The sequence below is a fragment of the Scomber japonicus genome, chromosome 12, assembly GCF_027409825.1.
Source record: "Scomber japonicus isolate fScoJap1 chromosome 12, fScoJap1.pri, whole genome shotgun sequence".
Taxonomy (NCBI): Eukaryota; Metazoa; Chordata; class Actinopteri; order Scombriformes; family Scombridae; genus Scomber; species Scomber japonicus.
In genome coordinates, this window is record NC_070589.1 from 31,488,521 (window position 1) to 31,502,939 (window position 14,419).

At 38.9% G+C, this 14,419-nt stretch overlaps 2 protein-coding genes across 2 annotated transcripts in view; both read right to left on the reverse strand.

Annotated features, from left to right (window-relative positions):
• Positions 1-2,745, reverse strand: part of ranbp9 (RAN binding protein 9) — a 42,519-nt gene extending 39,774 nt beyond the window's left edge. The window contains exon 1 of the mRNA XM_053330833.1: positions 2,143-2,745. Coding sequence (XP_053186808.1) covers positions 2,143-2,365 — 223 coding nt within the window. The 5' untranslated portion in view covers positions 2,366-2,745. The remainder of the gene's footprint in view (positions 1-2,142) is intronic.
• Positions 2,746-13,401: 10,656 nt separating this feature from the next.
• Positions 13,402-14,238, reverse strand: rnf182 (ring finger protein 182). The gene has a single exon (XM_053330467.1). It carries the CDS (start codon positions 14,236-14,238, stop codon positions 13,402-13,404), a length of 837 nt encoding a protein of 278 aa, XP_053186442.1.
• Positions 14,239-14,419: the final 181 nt, after the last annotated feature.

A 14,419-nucleotide genomic window follows, 5' to 3' on the forward strand; every position in this document is an offset into this window, starting at 1 on the left:
TTTCTTATAGGCCTGCACCAAAAAAAAAAAAAAAACCCTTTGATAGTTTTGCTAAGCAACTAGTCCAACCTGAATGTCAGGCAAGACACCCCCCCCCCCATTATAACCCCCCCCCCCCCCCCCCCCCTCAGCAGATGAGTACCACCTTTACCTCACCTAATGATGCACTATGCTTACCAATGATTCAGTATTTGTATTAATGATATTTAACTTTATATTTCCTACCATTTAATACCTAATAATTCTACATTAGCCTTTGTTTGGGGGCCTAACACTTGGTGCTCCTCAGTAACTAATCAAAGGGGGGCTAATAATGATATTTAACTCCATATTCAGTATTGATAATGATATTTTATATTAAAGAAAACAACATATTATTGTGCTTGTTGTGTTGTGGCTGGTTGACAGGATAGATAGCAGAGAGAAGATGATATTTAACTATATATTTCCTATAATTTAATACCCAATAATGACATTTAACTATACATTTCCTACCATTTAATACCTAATAATGACATTTAACTATACATTTCCTTCCATTTAATACCTAATAATGCTGAATTTGCCTTCTTAAAGGGGTCAATGAGTTTAAGGCTTCAATACACTTTGTTTACCAATGATTCAGTATTTGTCATGACATTTAAGATAAGATAAAATATTCCTTCATTAATGCCACAATGGGGAAATTTGCATTGCTATTTAACTATATCCTGCCTACCATTTAATACCCAATAATGATATTTAACTATATATTGCCTACCATTTAATACCCAATAATGATATTTAACTATATATTGCCTACCATTTAATACCTAATAATGATATTTAACTATATAATGCCTACCATTTAATACCTAATAATGATATTTAACTATATAATGCCTACCATTTAATACCTAATAATGAGATTTAACTATATAATGCCTACCATTTAATACCTAATAATGATATTTAACTATATAATTCCTACCATTTAATACCCAATAATGATATTTAACTATATAATGCCTACCATTTAATACCTAATAATGATATTTAACTATATACTGCCTACCATTTAATACCTAATAATGATATTTAACTATATAATTCCTACCATTGAATACCTAATAATGAGATTTAACTATATAATGCCTACCATTTAATACCTAATAATGATATTTAACTTTATACTGCCTACCATTTAATACCTAATAATGAGATTTAACTATATAATTCCTACCATTTAATACCTAATAATGAGATTTAACTATATAATGCCTACCATTTAATACCTAATAATGAGATTTAACTATATAATTCCTACCATTTAATACCTAATAATGCTACATTAGCCTACTTTTGAGGGGCCTAACACTTTGAGGCTTGGATGCACTTTGCAAACCAATGACTGAGTATTTATAATGATATTTCATATTAAAGAAAACAACATATTATTGTGCTTGTGGGTGCAGCTCGTTTATTAGCTGGTTGACAGGATAGTTAGCAGAGAAAAGATGACATTTAACTATACTTCCTACTATTTAATACCTAATAATGCTGCATTAGCCTTCTTTTAGAGGGGCCTTTCTGGCTTACAAATACTCCTGAGGCTTGGATGCACTTTCTAAACCAATGATTCAGTATTTATAATGATATTTAACTATATATTTCCTACCGTTTAATACCTAATAATGCTGCATTAGCCTTCTTTAAAGGGGGCCTTTTTGGCTAAGGGTTAAGGTTTAGTAGAGTAGTTATTTTAAGGCTCTGATGCACTTTATAAAACCAATGATTTATATTAAAAGAAAACAACATATTATTGTGTTTGTGACAGCAGCTCGTTTATTAGCTGGTTGACAGGATAGTTAGCAGAGAGAAAGGAGGAAGGAGAAGGGGAAGCTAAGGAGCTAGTTAGGTCAATTTGTTTGGCTGTGGATACACCTCACCAGCTGGTCTGGGGTTGCAAGATGTCCTCTCTCTCTCTCTCTTTCTCTCTCTCTCTCTTGTTGTTGATGAAGCTATGAGCTGACTTTGTTTTTAGCTGTGTGCTGATCTGCTAATAGTGACAAAGCTAAGCTAAGAGGAAGAGGAGGAGGAAGGGAGGAGGATAATAATACTAATAAAGAAGTGTTGTTGGTGGTGTTGTTATTGCTGTCATACCTTTATAGTGCACACGGAGGTTGTTCTGGGAGAGACCGATGTAGCTGAACTTATCCTTCGGGCTCCAGGAGCGAGGCAGCGGCGTCTCCTGCTCGCTGACGGCGGGGTAAAGCCTCCGGAGCCGTTGGTTGAGCTCCTTCTCCTGCTCGTTCAGAGCCGAGTCTCCGTGCACAACCACCGACATCACAAACTTACAGCCCGACCCCGACGACTGCCCTGACATGGCTATGATGACACTAGTTTCAACAAAGCCAGTGTCAAGTTTTTGTTTTTTTTTTTTTAGAAGAGGAGGAGGAGGAGGAAGAAGAAGAAGAGGAGGGTTAGCAACGGGGCTAGCCGAGGCTAAGCTAAGCTAACTTAGCAAAAAGCGATCGCTGAAAATGTCTCAGGTTGACATTAGCTGACACATACACACAAAGACATGGGTAAATAGAGAGAGTGGTAATAGAAGAAAAGGAGTCCAGTCCGTGAGTTAAAAAACAGGGTAAGAAGGAGCAGGGTTGTCGTTGTTGTTGCTAAGGGAGATAAAAGTATAAGCTGCTCTCTGCTAACCTCGATCTTTTGTTTGTTGTCGGAGAGTGATGCGCGAGCCTGATTGGCTGAGGGGGAGGTCCACTCACTTCCTATGGGAATGTGAGGTAAATACACAGAGAGAGAGAGCAGCAGATATAAAGATGAGTTAAATACACACAGAGAGAGAGCAGCAGACATAGAGGTGAGGTAAATACAGAGAGAGAGAGCAGCAGATATAAAGATGAGTTAAATACACAGAGAGAGAGAGAGAGAGCAGCAGACATAGAGATGAGTTAAATACAGAGAGAGAGCAGACATAGAGATGAGGTAAATACACACAGAGAGAGAGAGCAGACATAGAGGTGAGGTAAATACACACAGAGAGAGCAGCAGACATAGAGATGAGTTAAATACACAGAGAGAGAGAGAGCAGCAGACACAGAGATGAGTTAAATACACAGAGAGAGAGCAGCAGATATAAAGATGAGTTAAATACAGAGAGAGAGAGAGAGCAGCAGATATAAAGATGAGTTAAAGACACAGAGAGAGAGAGCAGCAGACATAGAGATTAGTTAAATACAGAGAGAGAGAGCAGACATAGAGATGAGTTAAATACAGAGAGAGAGAGCAGCAGACACACAGATGAGTTAAATACAGAGAGAGAGAGAGAGAGAGAGAGCAGATATAAAGATGAGGTAAATACAGAGAGAGAGCAGCAAATATAGAGATGAGGTAAATACAGAGACAGAGCAGCAGACACAGAGATGAGTTAAATACACACACAGGGAGAGAGCAGCAGACATAAAGATGAGTTAAATACACACACAGAGAGAGAGCAGCAGACATAGAGATGAGGTAAATACACAGAGAGAGAGCAGCAGACATAGGGATGAGTTAAATACACAGAGAGAGAGCAGACATAGAGATTAGTTAAATACACAGAGAGAGAGCAGCAGACACAGAGATGAGTTAAATACAGAGGGAGAGAGCAGCAGACATAGTGATGAGTTAAATACAGAGAGAGCAGCAGACACAGAGATGAGGTAAATACATAGAGAGAGAGCAGCAGACATAGTGATGAGTTAAATACAGAGAGAGCAGCAGACATAGAGATGAGTTAAATACACACAGAGAGAGCAGCAGACATAGAGATGAGTTAAATACAGAGAGAGAGAGCAGCAGACACAGAGATGAGTTAAATACACACACAGAGAGAGAGCAGCAGACATAGAGATGAGTTAAATACACACACAGAGAGAGAGCAGCAGACATAGAGATGAGTTAAATACAGAGAGAGCAGCAGACATAGAGATGAGTTAAATACACACAGAGAGAGCAGCAGACATAGAGATGAGTTAAATACAGAGAGAGAGCAGCAGACAGAGAGAGGAGTTAAATACACAGATAGAGAGAGCAGCAGACATAAAGATGAGTTCAATACACACAGAGAGAGCAGCAGATATAAAGATGAGTTAAATACAGAGAGAGAGCAGCAGACATAGAGATGAGTTAAATACACAGAGAGAGAGAGCAGCAGACATAAAGATGAGGTAAATACAGAGAGAGAGCAGCAGACATAGAGATGAGTTAAATACACAGAGAGAGCAGCAGAAATAGAGATCAGGTAAATACAGAGAGAGAGCAGCAGACAGAGAGAGGAGTTAAATACACAGAGAGAGAGAGCAGCAGACATAGTGATGAGTTAAATACACAGAGAGAGCAGCAGACACAGAGATGAGTTAAATACAGAGAGAGAGCAGCAGACATAGAGATGAGGTAAATACAGAGAGAGAGAGAGAGAGAGAGAGCAGCAGACATAGAGATTAGTTAAATACACACAGAGAGAGAGAGAGAGAGAGAGAGCAGCAGACATAGAGATGAGGTAAATACACAGAGAGAGAGAGCAGCAGACATAGAGATGAGTTAAATACACAGAGAGAGAGAGAGAGAGAGCAGCAGACAGAGATGAGTTAAATGCACAGAGAGAGAGCAGCAGACACACAAATGAGTTAAATACACAGAGAGAGCAGCAGACATAGAGAAGAGGTAAATACAGAGAGAGAGCAGTAGACATAGAGATGAGGTAAATACAGAGAGAGAGAGAGAGAGAGAGAGAGAGCATAATAATACATCTTGCTTTATAAGAAATGATCTCCCTTATAAATCATGTCAGTATCTATAAAAAACAGCTGAACTTAGATTTTGGTGCTTAATGGGTACACTTACAATAAAAGCTGAAAACACTGGTTAGACAATTAGAGTAAACTTAAGTAAACTTCACAACTCGAAAAAGGGAAAACTCCATTAAAAAAAACCTTTAACAGGGGAAAAAATGGCGGAAACCTCCTCTCAGGATGGATAGACATATAATAGATGCTGTGTGCACAGATTAGAGAACAAATTACAGAAAACAACATTGTACAGTATGACAACATTGTAAAGGATTTATGATATGTATGAATGTGATGAAGAGGACACCAAGCAGCTTTTAGGTGCCACCAGGACTTGAGCCATGCAACCTCCATCACCATGGAGACCTGGCAGGATAAGAGACTACAAATGCACACTTGGGAGGCTCACATCACGTCATTCACAAACATAGAGGAAGAGACAAGAACAGACATTATTCTGAGAGGGGAGAAAGAAAAGGATAAAGACATCATTCAGAGAGAGAGGGGGGGAGTGACATGAGGTGAGGCTGAGCTCCTGCAGGATGAGAAACTAGATCCAAAATCTTAGGAAATGGCATCTACAGTCAGGGAAGCAAAGCAGTTTCAGGATGGGTGCTGGTCCAGCAGGAGATGCCTGAGAGACAAGAGAGGACAGGAAGAGGAAACAGGGCGAGAGAAGAGATAGAGGGACGCATAGCTTGAAAACTCATGTGTTCATGGGACAAACAAACAGAAGTTCAGAGAGATGCAACCTGTTATCAGAACAGGTGCAATAATCAATGATCTTGGAGGTTTAATTGAGATAGAAACTTTGCAGTACAAGGTCTTGAAGTACTCAATTAAAGGCAAAAAAATTGTAGTTTTAAGTTTCGATTTGAATGAGGGAGTCATTCAAATCTGAAGGACTCTGATTTTCTGAAGCCAGCAGAGAGGTTATTTCATGAGAGCAGAGGACACACATGCATACTGAGAGCTTGAGATGAATATGAGGTTTAAAGAGATCAGACCAGTACGATGACTCATGCCGATTTAGGATTTTATAAGTCAGCAGATGAGTTTTAAAGTCTGATCTAACATGGAGAGGAAGATAATGAAGGAGGGCTATAATTAGTGTAATATGGTTAAATGGCCTTGTTTTAGTTCAGATTGGAACTGCACCATCTAAAGACTTCTAATACTATCATGTGGCAGACCTGACAACAGAACAATACAGTAATTATGGCTGGATGAAACAAATGCATGCATTAGAGTCTCTGTGTCAGCCACGGACCGGAAAGACATAAGTTTAGTTATGTTATGTAAGTGGAAAAGGGCTGTACTTTGATTTATGACCAAACACCAGCAAACTAATGGCCCACAAATTCTCATTATATTCAGCTGTAGTTCATATGTATCTGTAATTAGCAAATGATAACAAGCTCACACATTAAACTGTGTTAGCATTTAGCTGAAAGCACCACTGTGCCTAATTACAGCTTCACTGTAATAAGTGTAGCTGTAGACTTGTTTATTGTTATGAGAAAACATTTAAATAAATATATATATATTTTTTTTATTTGTTTGTGTATTTGTGTTTTTTCTCTCTTCAATATCAGAACTCTCAGAACATATTGAACAAGTTCACATGTTTCAGGTTAGCTCGAGATCCTGGTGTCGATTACAAATTGGAAAAAGGCAACAGTGACTTGAGGCACAATGTGTTTACTTTATTAGAACTCGTACCATAAAGAATGTTGCAGATAACCACTGTGCACTGCAGTTAGTTTTCATTTCCGCTATGACGTCAAACAGCGTAATGTAACGCTATAGTATAGTATAGTATAGTATAGTATAGTATAAAATAAAGTAATGTAATTTAACGTATTGTAATGTATATCGTAAAGTAACATATCGGAACGTAACATATCGGAACGTGACATAACGTATCAGAACATAACATATTATAACCTAATGTATAACGTAATGTATCGTAATGTGACATATCATGACATGTCGTAAGATATTGTAATGTAACATAAAGTAACGTAACGTAACATAATCCTGGAGGGAATAATGTATGTTAATGTACCTCCTCCATGTTTCTTGTGTGTCTTTCTTACTTCAGATTAAACATAATTATTCAGGAATACATTATTTTAGTCTAATATCCACGGACATAATAAAGATATTTAAGCCAGTGCCTCAGGACTGGTAAAACAAAATGCAGCAGGCACCACTTTAGGGCCTTTACCAGTTTGTTTTCTACTGTGCTGTAGTGCAAATTACCAAACTAATTTGTTACTGATCGAATTATCTCCAACTAATTAACACACAGTGAAATTAGAAATTAGGGCCTTTGAGACAGCTGCCCTTTTCAGTAATCCAGTCTTGCAAGTGACTTTCATATCAGAGTGAAGTTAATAGAAATTACAAGGTAACATCCAGCCAAAAAAAACACAGTAAAAACAAGTATCACAGACACTACAGCATGATCTGAGAAATGGCTGGCAGTAATGTATTATTCATGATTGCCAGTGAATGGACTAAAATAAAAACAGTCCTCTAAGAAGTCAGTTGTGTTGTTTTTGGTCTGCCTCCTACAGCCGATGAATGTCACACTAACATGTGGGAATGTTCATTGCATCACTAAAGAGGAATCTGAAATGATGTTACGCTCCCTGTAGGGAAGCACTTGCTCGGATTCAGACTCAGAGTCCCCTGGAAAACAAAATGGTAGAAAGCCTGGACTGTTTATCATCAGTAAGATGTCTGTTGTAGAAGCAGAGCGGGGACACACTGTACTGTGAACAGATCCTCAGTGTTTGTTTTAAACCCTGCTTGGACGGCTGAACGGGGGTGGAGTGAAACATCATAACAGTGATGGGAAATACACTTAAATAAACATAATATTACTGTAATACAAATGGAAAACATGAATTCAGTACTGTGCCATACTGTGGAATTTGTAGTATAAAGAATAAAAGTATCTGGCCTATTTAACATCATATGTTGTTGCTGTCCTGCAAAGTATCTCCAAAATGTCAACACTAATCTGGTTTGTTTTAAAATGACTTATTTAGCTTGGATTAATTTCATATTTCATGGTATCTTTTAATGATTGCTGGTTAAGTCATTTTACCAGGAGTTTCATCCAAGAAGCAGGTTTAATTGGTTTAAAGAATATGTTCACAATTATTCAAATGTCTTAAAAACAGTCAGGTGTCCACTGTTTTTTCTTGCTGTAATCCATTCTCTCTGTTCATACTGGCCATTAACCACTTAACATACGCCCCTATTTTTTATGTTGTTAGCCTAAACAACATGCCCAAGTTGTGAGCAGGACAGATCCCACATAGTTTGAGACTCAGAGAGGTGTCTGGTATCATTGGAAAGGAAACACTCTCAGGATTCTTGTAAAAGTGTCTGTGTGATTCTGTGACTTACTGACAAAGAGTGACAGAGGTTAGAATAATGGGGTTGTTTACTCGCCCATAGGTTTGCCTTTAGAATGACATGTGTACAGACATTCAGGGACCTCTCAGCGGGATATAGACACAATGAGGCCACAGCCACAGGTCTTGGCTTCATGCAGTCCAAATTTGGAGTCAAAAGACCAAAAGATGAATTTTATTTTTTTTATTTTTCAACAGGTATGTCCATGCGTTTTCCTCAGGTCCTTTTTGGAGACTCCAAATGGACACTTGGTTACCAAAGCTGTATAACCGCAGTCAAACATCTATAACTTCACATCCCCTCTGCCTACAATCAAAATCTTGGTCTCTAATGAAAGCTGACACCATATTATTATTATTATTATTATTATTATTATTATTATTACATATAACCATTTTTTTTTGTTTGGCCATATTTATCTATCTATCTATCTGTTTATTTTGTTATAAGTCATATGTCAAGTCGAAGAAGAACCAACCGTGTACCAAAATGCCGTGTGCGTAATGACATATGGTTCAACTCTTTTACGCACAGGGCGCACGCCGGTTACGCTTGGAGTTTGTTTATGGACAGCCAAACTTAATAGCTTAGTGTCATACACCGTTGGAAACCTCAGACTATTGGCTAAAAGGTTATCAACTTCATTTCACCGAATATTTCCATAGGCTAGAACAGCAGTCAATCAAACCATGTCGTCATTGATGTCGGTCACATGTCCTCATTGGCTTTGGAGACATGTGCTGCCTAATCCTAAACACCGATTGGCTTGTGTGTGGTGTCGTCAGAAGCAGAAGAGGCTCACGGTCGTAAACATCTAGTCACGTGTACTCTGAGATGGACGTGCAGGTCAGGAAATGACGTAAACGGACCGTATATGGTTTGTTATTTGTGTTATTACATTACGTGTTGGACTAAGTACATGGACATATTGAGGAAAGTATTCCGGTTTTATGGAAACGGATTTCATATTTCACAAGAATGGATACTTGGCGAGCTGTACAGGAAGTCCTGAGTCATAAGATGATCGTTGTGGATAAAGGGAAGACTTTGAAGGTATGTAGCATTATAGCTTTTCTCACTTAGCTGAGTGGCTAGCCGAGCTAACCGCTAATACTATTACGGCTGTGAGCAACCATATGAGTCGTGGGTGGTCTTGAATGAATCAGGACAATCTAAGCTTTCTAACAATGTACGGCATGAATATATATGTTTAAGGGTTGGTGTTTAAAACATTCAGAATAACGTGTCGCTACCTCTTAACATCCGTCCCGTCCCGTAGACGGAACAGCGTACGTTAAGAGGTTAAATAATATCTATTTGATTTGACTCATTTTGGACAACTGAAGCTTCATATTAGCTTCAGATAAACTTTTAAATACACTTTTGTACAAGACTATATATCTATCTATCTATCTATATATCTATCTATCTATCTACAAACGTTTGGTTTGTTAATTAGACAACCCCATCTAACATGTATTAGTGTCCAGTAAAAAATGAAAATACTAATTCACATTAATTGATAGGTGAGGCAGTGGATCATAAGTTATTTATCTGTGTCATTAGACATGTTCCTTTCATTTCACACAAACCATGACACACAAACCTCAATAAGGAAGAGGTAGGGATTGGAGAGCTGCCACAGCACCCTCTGGTGGTTCAGGCCCGTCATCTCCACAGAGAATATGGACAGAGATGAATAGCCATGCAGTATGCTGCAGTGTTGACTGACTTCCACTGAATATTTCTGTTTCAGAGGCTATCTTCCTTAAATGATGAGTGGCTTGTGATTTTCTATATTTTTTTCTTTTTTTTCAACAAATATAATATGTGGAGTCAGAACAACAATGATCTTAAAAGTGTGTATCCAAAGCCTGATATCTTATTCCTCTGTGCCATTGAACAATGTGTCTCATTATAAACACATCAATGAGACACTTTGAAGCAGTCTCAGAGACACTTGGACTGTTAAAAAAACAATATGTGAGGTAGCCACTGTGACGTCACCTATTGGTTTGTGGCCTGCGGTTCATTATTAGTTCCACTTTCCTTCATTCACTTCCCCTCAGCTCTGTTATGACATAACCGCACACGTCACACGGAGGCCAGTTGGAGAGCAGAGGGAAAGTGGGCAGGGGAGGAGGGGATGTAAATGAGATGCACTAGCCCTTGCAGTCAGTAATCTCAACCTAATGAGGAGCTCTATCCTTTCTTCTGACTCTTAAACACTATAATAACATAAACATACATGCATGGCCTAATATTACTAGAATATGAAAATTGTGTGTAAACAGCATTAAGCATATTTAATAGCATGACAAATATTGAATGTACTATTTTGATTATCTAGATCTGGATCTGTTTTTTATGTGTTTTATTTATTAGAGACTAAAAATCAATAGACATAGATGTCAAGGGTTAAAGGGTAAGTAAATTATATAAAGAAAAAAGATAAAATAGTTTAAGCAGTTTTACACAAGCAAGTTTTGATTATGACTTTTTAAGGCTTTGGCGTTTATAGAGTGCTGGATATTTTGTATATATTGTTGCATTTATTTATAAAAAAATAAATAAAGCTTTGCTATTATGAAATGTCCTTTTGTGTAATATGAAATTTTGTGAGATTTTATGATAAGGTTCTTGACATCATACTATTTCTCATTAATTAACTATTTCATTAATTTAACAATTCAATTAAAACTGAAGAGAAATGTTACAAGTATACTGGACAAATTAACATAACAGTAGAAGAACATCAAACATCAGCAGCTCTTTGACGCCATAGCGGAAATGACGAGTAACCACAATGTATAGTGGTGAAACTACATCGTTGAATGACCATCGTTGATCAATTGGTCCTCGAAGGGTTTTTGCTCACAAAGTTTAATTGAATTTTTCAGAGAAATGGATGGACACTTGTCATGGCGAGGATTCCCCCGAGAGCAAATACCAAGGGGTCAACGAGGTCAACGAGGGGATTTTGACTGACAAATGAAACACAGTCCTTGGTTCTCAATTGGAAGCCTTGAATTTGGAATTTTGACAGTCGTCCTCTTTTTAAAACCAGAACTGACCATCATTTGGACATCAGGGTGGCGCTTTTCCTACCGACCTAGCTGCTAGCTTGGTTAGCACAGTGCATTTACAGTATATAGTTAACTGTCATAATGCTAATGCTAATTTTGGCTAACAAAAACAGGCTTAAAACAAAACGTGCTTACTGGAAAAACTGAACACCTGACTCCTTAATGGGTCTTTAAGTGCAACAACACTTTTGTAAGTGACCAAAATGTTATGATATATAAAACATGCATAACCACTGTTGCTGCTGTGGTAATGACATGTCAATCATAATGTAGCCACACCCTGTTTTTTTGTCTATTGTCGTCAGTTTACAAAATGAACATCATGCTGCATTGAAGAAGACTTGGAACAAGTGATTGAGGTCATAAACTCATTGTGAAAATGATTACAGAGTCAAATGAGAAGTAAGGTCACTTTCTCACAGACTTTCATACAAACTTATTTTTATAACAAGTGGAGTCGCCTCCTGCTGACCATTAGAAAGACTGCAGGTGTGAGTCACTTCTGCATCGGCTTCACTGCCCAAACAGAGTTCACTGAGTAGGCAGATGCTGTGGTAAACAGACCTTCTTCTGTTGACCCTCCTGACCTGTTGACCTTCCTCTGCCTGCCGCTGAAATGTTGGTGAATTTCCAAATAAAATGAAGCAAGAATACCAGTGTAATTTTAAGATCTGAGATCCTGGAGTAAATGAAGTTGTGTGTCTCTGAAAGGAGACAAGAGTAATATAAAAATGGAATAACAAAGATTATTTTCTCTTCTATCTTCCCATTGCTTCCAAGTCCACCATCAAACAACTTAGTCAGTTTCACAACATCACTTCTCACTCATTTGCATGAAGTTGATATTTGACCTCTACCTTTTTTCTTTTTTCTTTACATTGCTTGTCAGTCCTGTGTTGCCTGAAATACAACAGTGCCTTGTCAGGTATTTTACTAGTGTCCCATGGAAATGAATGATGTTGCGTTCAGTGGGTCTTCATCATCAGACTTACTTTCATTTGCACAGTTTGAAGACTCAGTTCTTCATTTGAGAGAACTAACAGCTGTGGCTGCTGTAGGAGCCACTGTGGACAAAGTCAAGGCTGCTGCCACTGGCTTTGGTATTCAAAAGATGCATGGGAGTATAAGCCTAAAGTCAAAGCAAACCTTTATCATCAGCAGCTCTGTTTTATTAACAACCAAGATATATCTTAAAATGTCTTTAAGAGGTTTCCAACATGTTTTCTTCAAACTACAACTGATCATGTTACTTTAGAAATTTCAGTGAGCAGTACATTCACTCAATTCATCATTTAAGTCATAAGATTTACAGTCAGAAGAACTAATGATTAAAAGTTCTGAAGGTGTCTGAAAATTATTGATTTGAAATGAATATATCTTACATATTGTTGTTAATAAGAACACATAAGTAATACATGATTACAGTGTACTAATCAACAGACCTACAGGCAAGAAATGTATAAAGGAGCTCTAAAGCTTGAACAAAACAAAAAAATACCTTTAACAGGCATTCACCAGTATTCTCATCCATTTTATTTCATTACATATTGGTTTCCCTTTTTTGGTGCATAGAAACAGTTTTTCCACATTTGTCCATGCTGATTTCAAGAACTGTCAGGACTATGTGATGTTGAAGTTCACATTTGATGCATTTGATGATCCACAGGTGTCAGAGACAGTTAAATATTACCACCTTAAATTCCTTCAAGTTGTTACTACAACATCTTTATGCATGATAATTAGTTGATTTCCACCAGACATGGCATTAAGATTTTAACTAAATCTTACATTTTGAGCTCTGTTGGGTAATTAGTTGGCTATCAAACTAGGAAAGAAATGTACAAATTAACATGTATAATAATAAAAAGCCCCAAAGTGTGAGCTCCATTACATAACCTTTTCTTTCTCTCTCCTCCAATAAAGAGGAGGAACATTTCTCTAACATTCAAGTAACTGTTCACATGGCCAGTTACACAGTAACGTCCCCATTAGCGGGATTCTGGAGATCCATTGTCAAGCATATTCAAAGCAAATCATTGCCCATTCATCTGGTCCCATTACGTTGGTATGCAGTCCCAGAACTCATGGCAGATACACTGGCAGAACCCGTAGACCATGATCATGATAAGGCTGGCGGGAACCAGGCTCACCAGCAACACCCCGATCGTTGTCCTCTGCATGATAAGCAGATAAACTCCCATGGGCAGCGAGCTGAAGTACAACAGCCCAAGTATCCACACCAGCACCCGGGCCGAGGTCTGACACAAAAGGGCTGCACAGTTCCACACTGTCCACCTCTGCGTGATGGATGCCATGGAGTCCAGACTCGATGAACGGTAGCCACGGTTTGCAGCGTGGGATCCACGTGGCTGGTGGTGGAGGTCCTGAATCGAGGAGGGTGCTGGCGGTGGCTCCATGATGGTGATGACCACAAAGTTAGGGGAGCCCCGGATGGAGGAGTAAGTAGTGGTGGAGGAAGAGGAAGAAGGGGACATCGCAGGAGGGTTGCTACTCATCAGCGAGCTCAGATGCCTGGGGCTCAGGAGCAGCTCCGTGGTTGCCTCCTGGTGGAAGTGGAGGTTCCTCTGGTTCCTGCTTTGGAGGGCCAGTGCAGCCAGCAGGTTGCAGTCATCTGGAAGGCTGCTCACCGCATCCCCAGGCAGTCTGGTGATGTAGCGGCAGAACGGGCACACAACAGCATTGGGAGGTGACTCACCCAGGTCCATGATCTTTGCGAGGCATTTGGCGCACAGACGGTGACAACACTCGAGCACCTTTGGCCTTCGACTCCCCAAGTTGTAGGTGCAGTAGCAGATTTTGCACTCCAGCTCCTCGGTGCTCAGTATGTCCACGTGGCCACAACCATCCTCTGTGTTTTGCAGCTCAATCATCATCCTGTCTCCTCAAGCTCTCTCCAGCCTCAAGATTAACAGAAAAATCCAACCAAAAGTTCAGAAAATTTCCCATAGATGGAAATGGTGACAACTCCCCACTCCACTGAAGGTTTGGGGTTCATTGTGGCTGTCCGACAGGCTCCTGTACTGTGTATGTTTGAGTGTGTGTGTGTGTGTGTGT

What these genes read in the sequence shown, in the direction of transcription:
- rnf182 (XM_053330467.1), bottom strand. Translation starts at nt 14,238, where the DNA reads ATGATGATTGAGCTGCAAAACACAGAGGATGGTTGTGGCCACGTGGAC.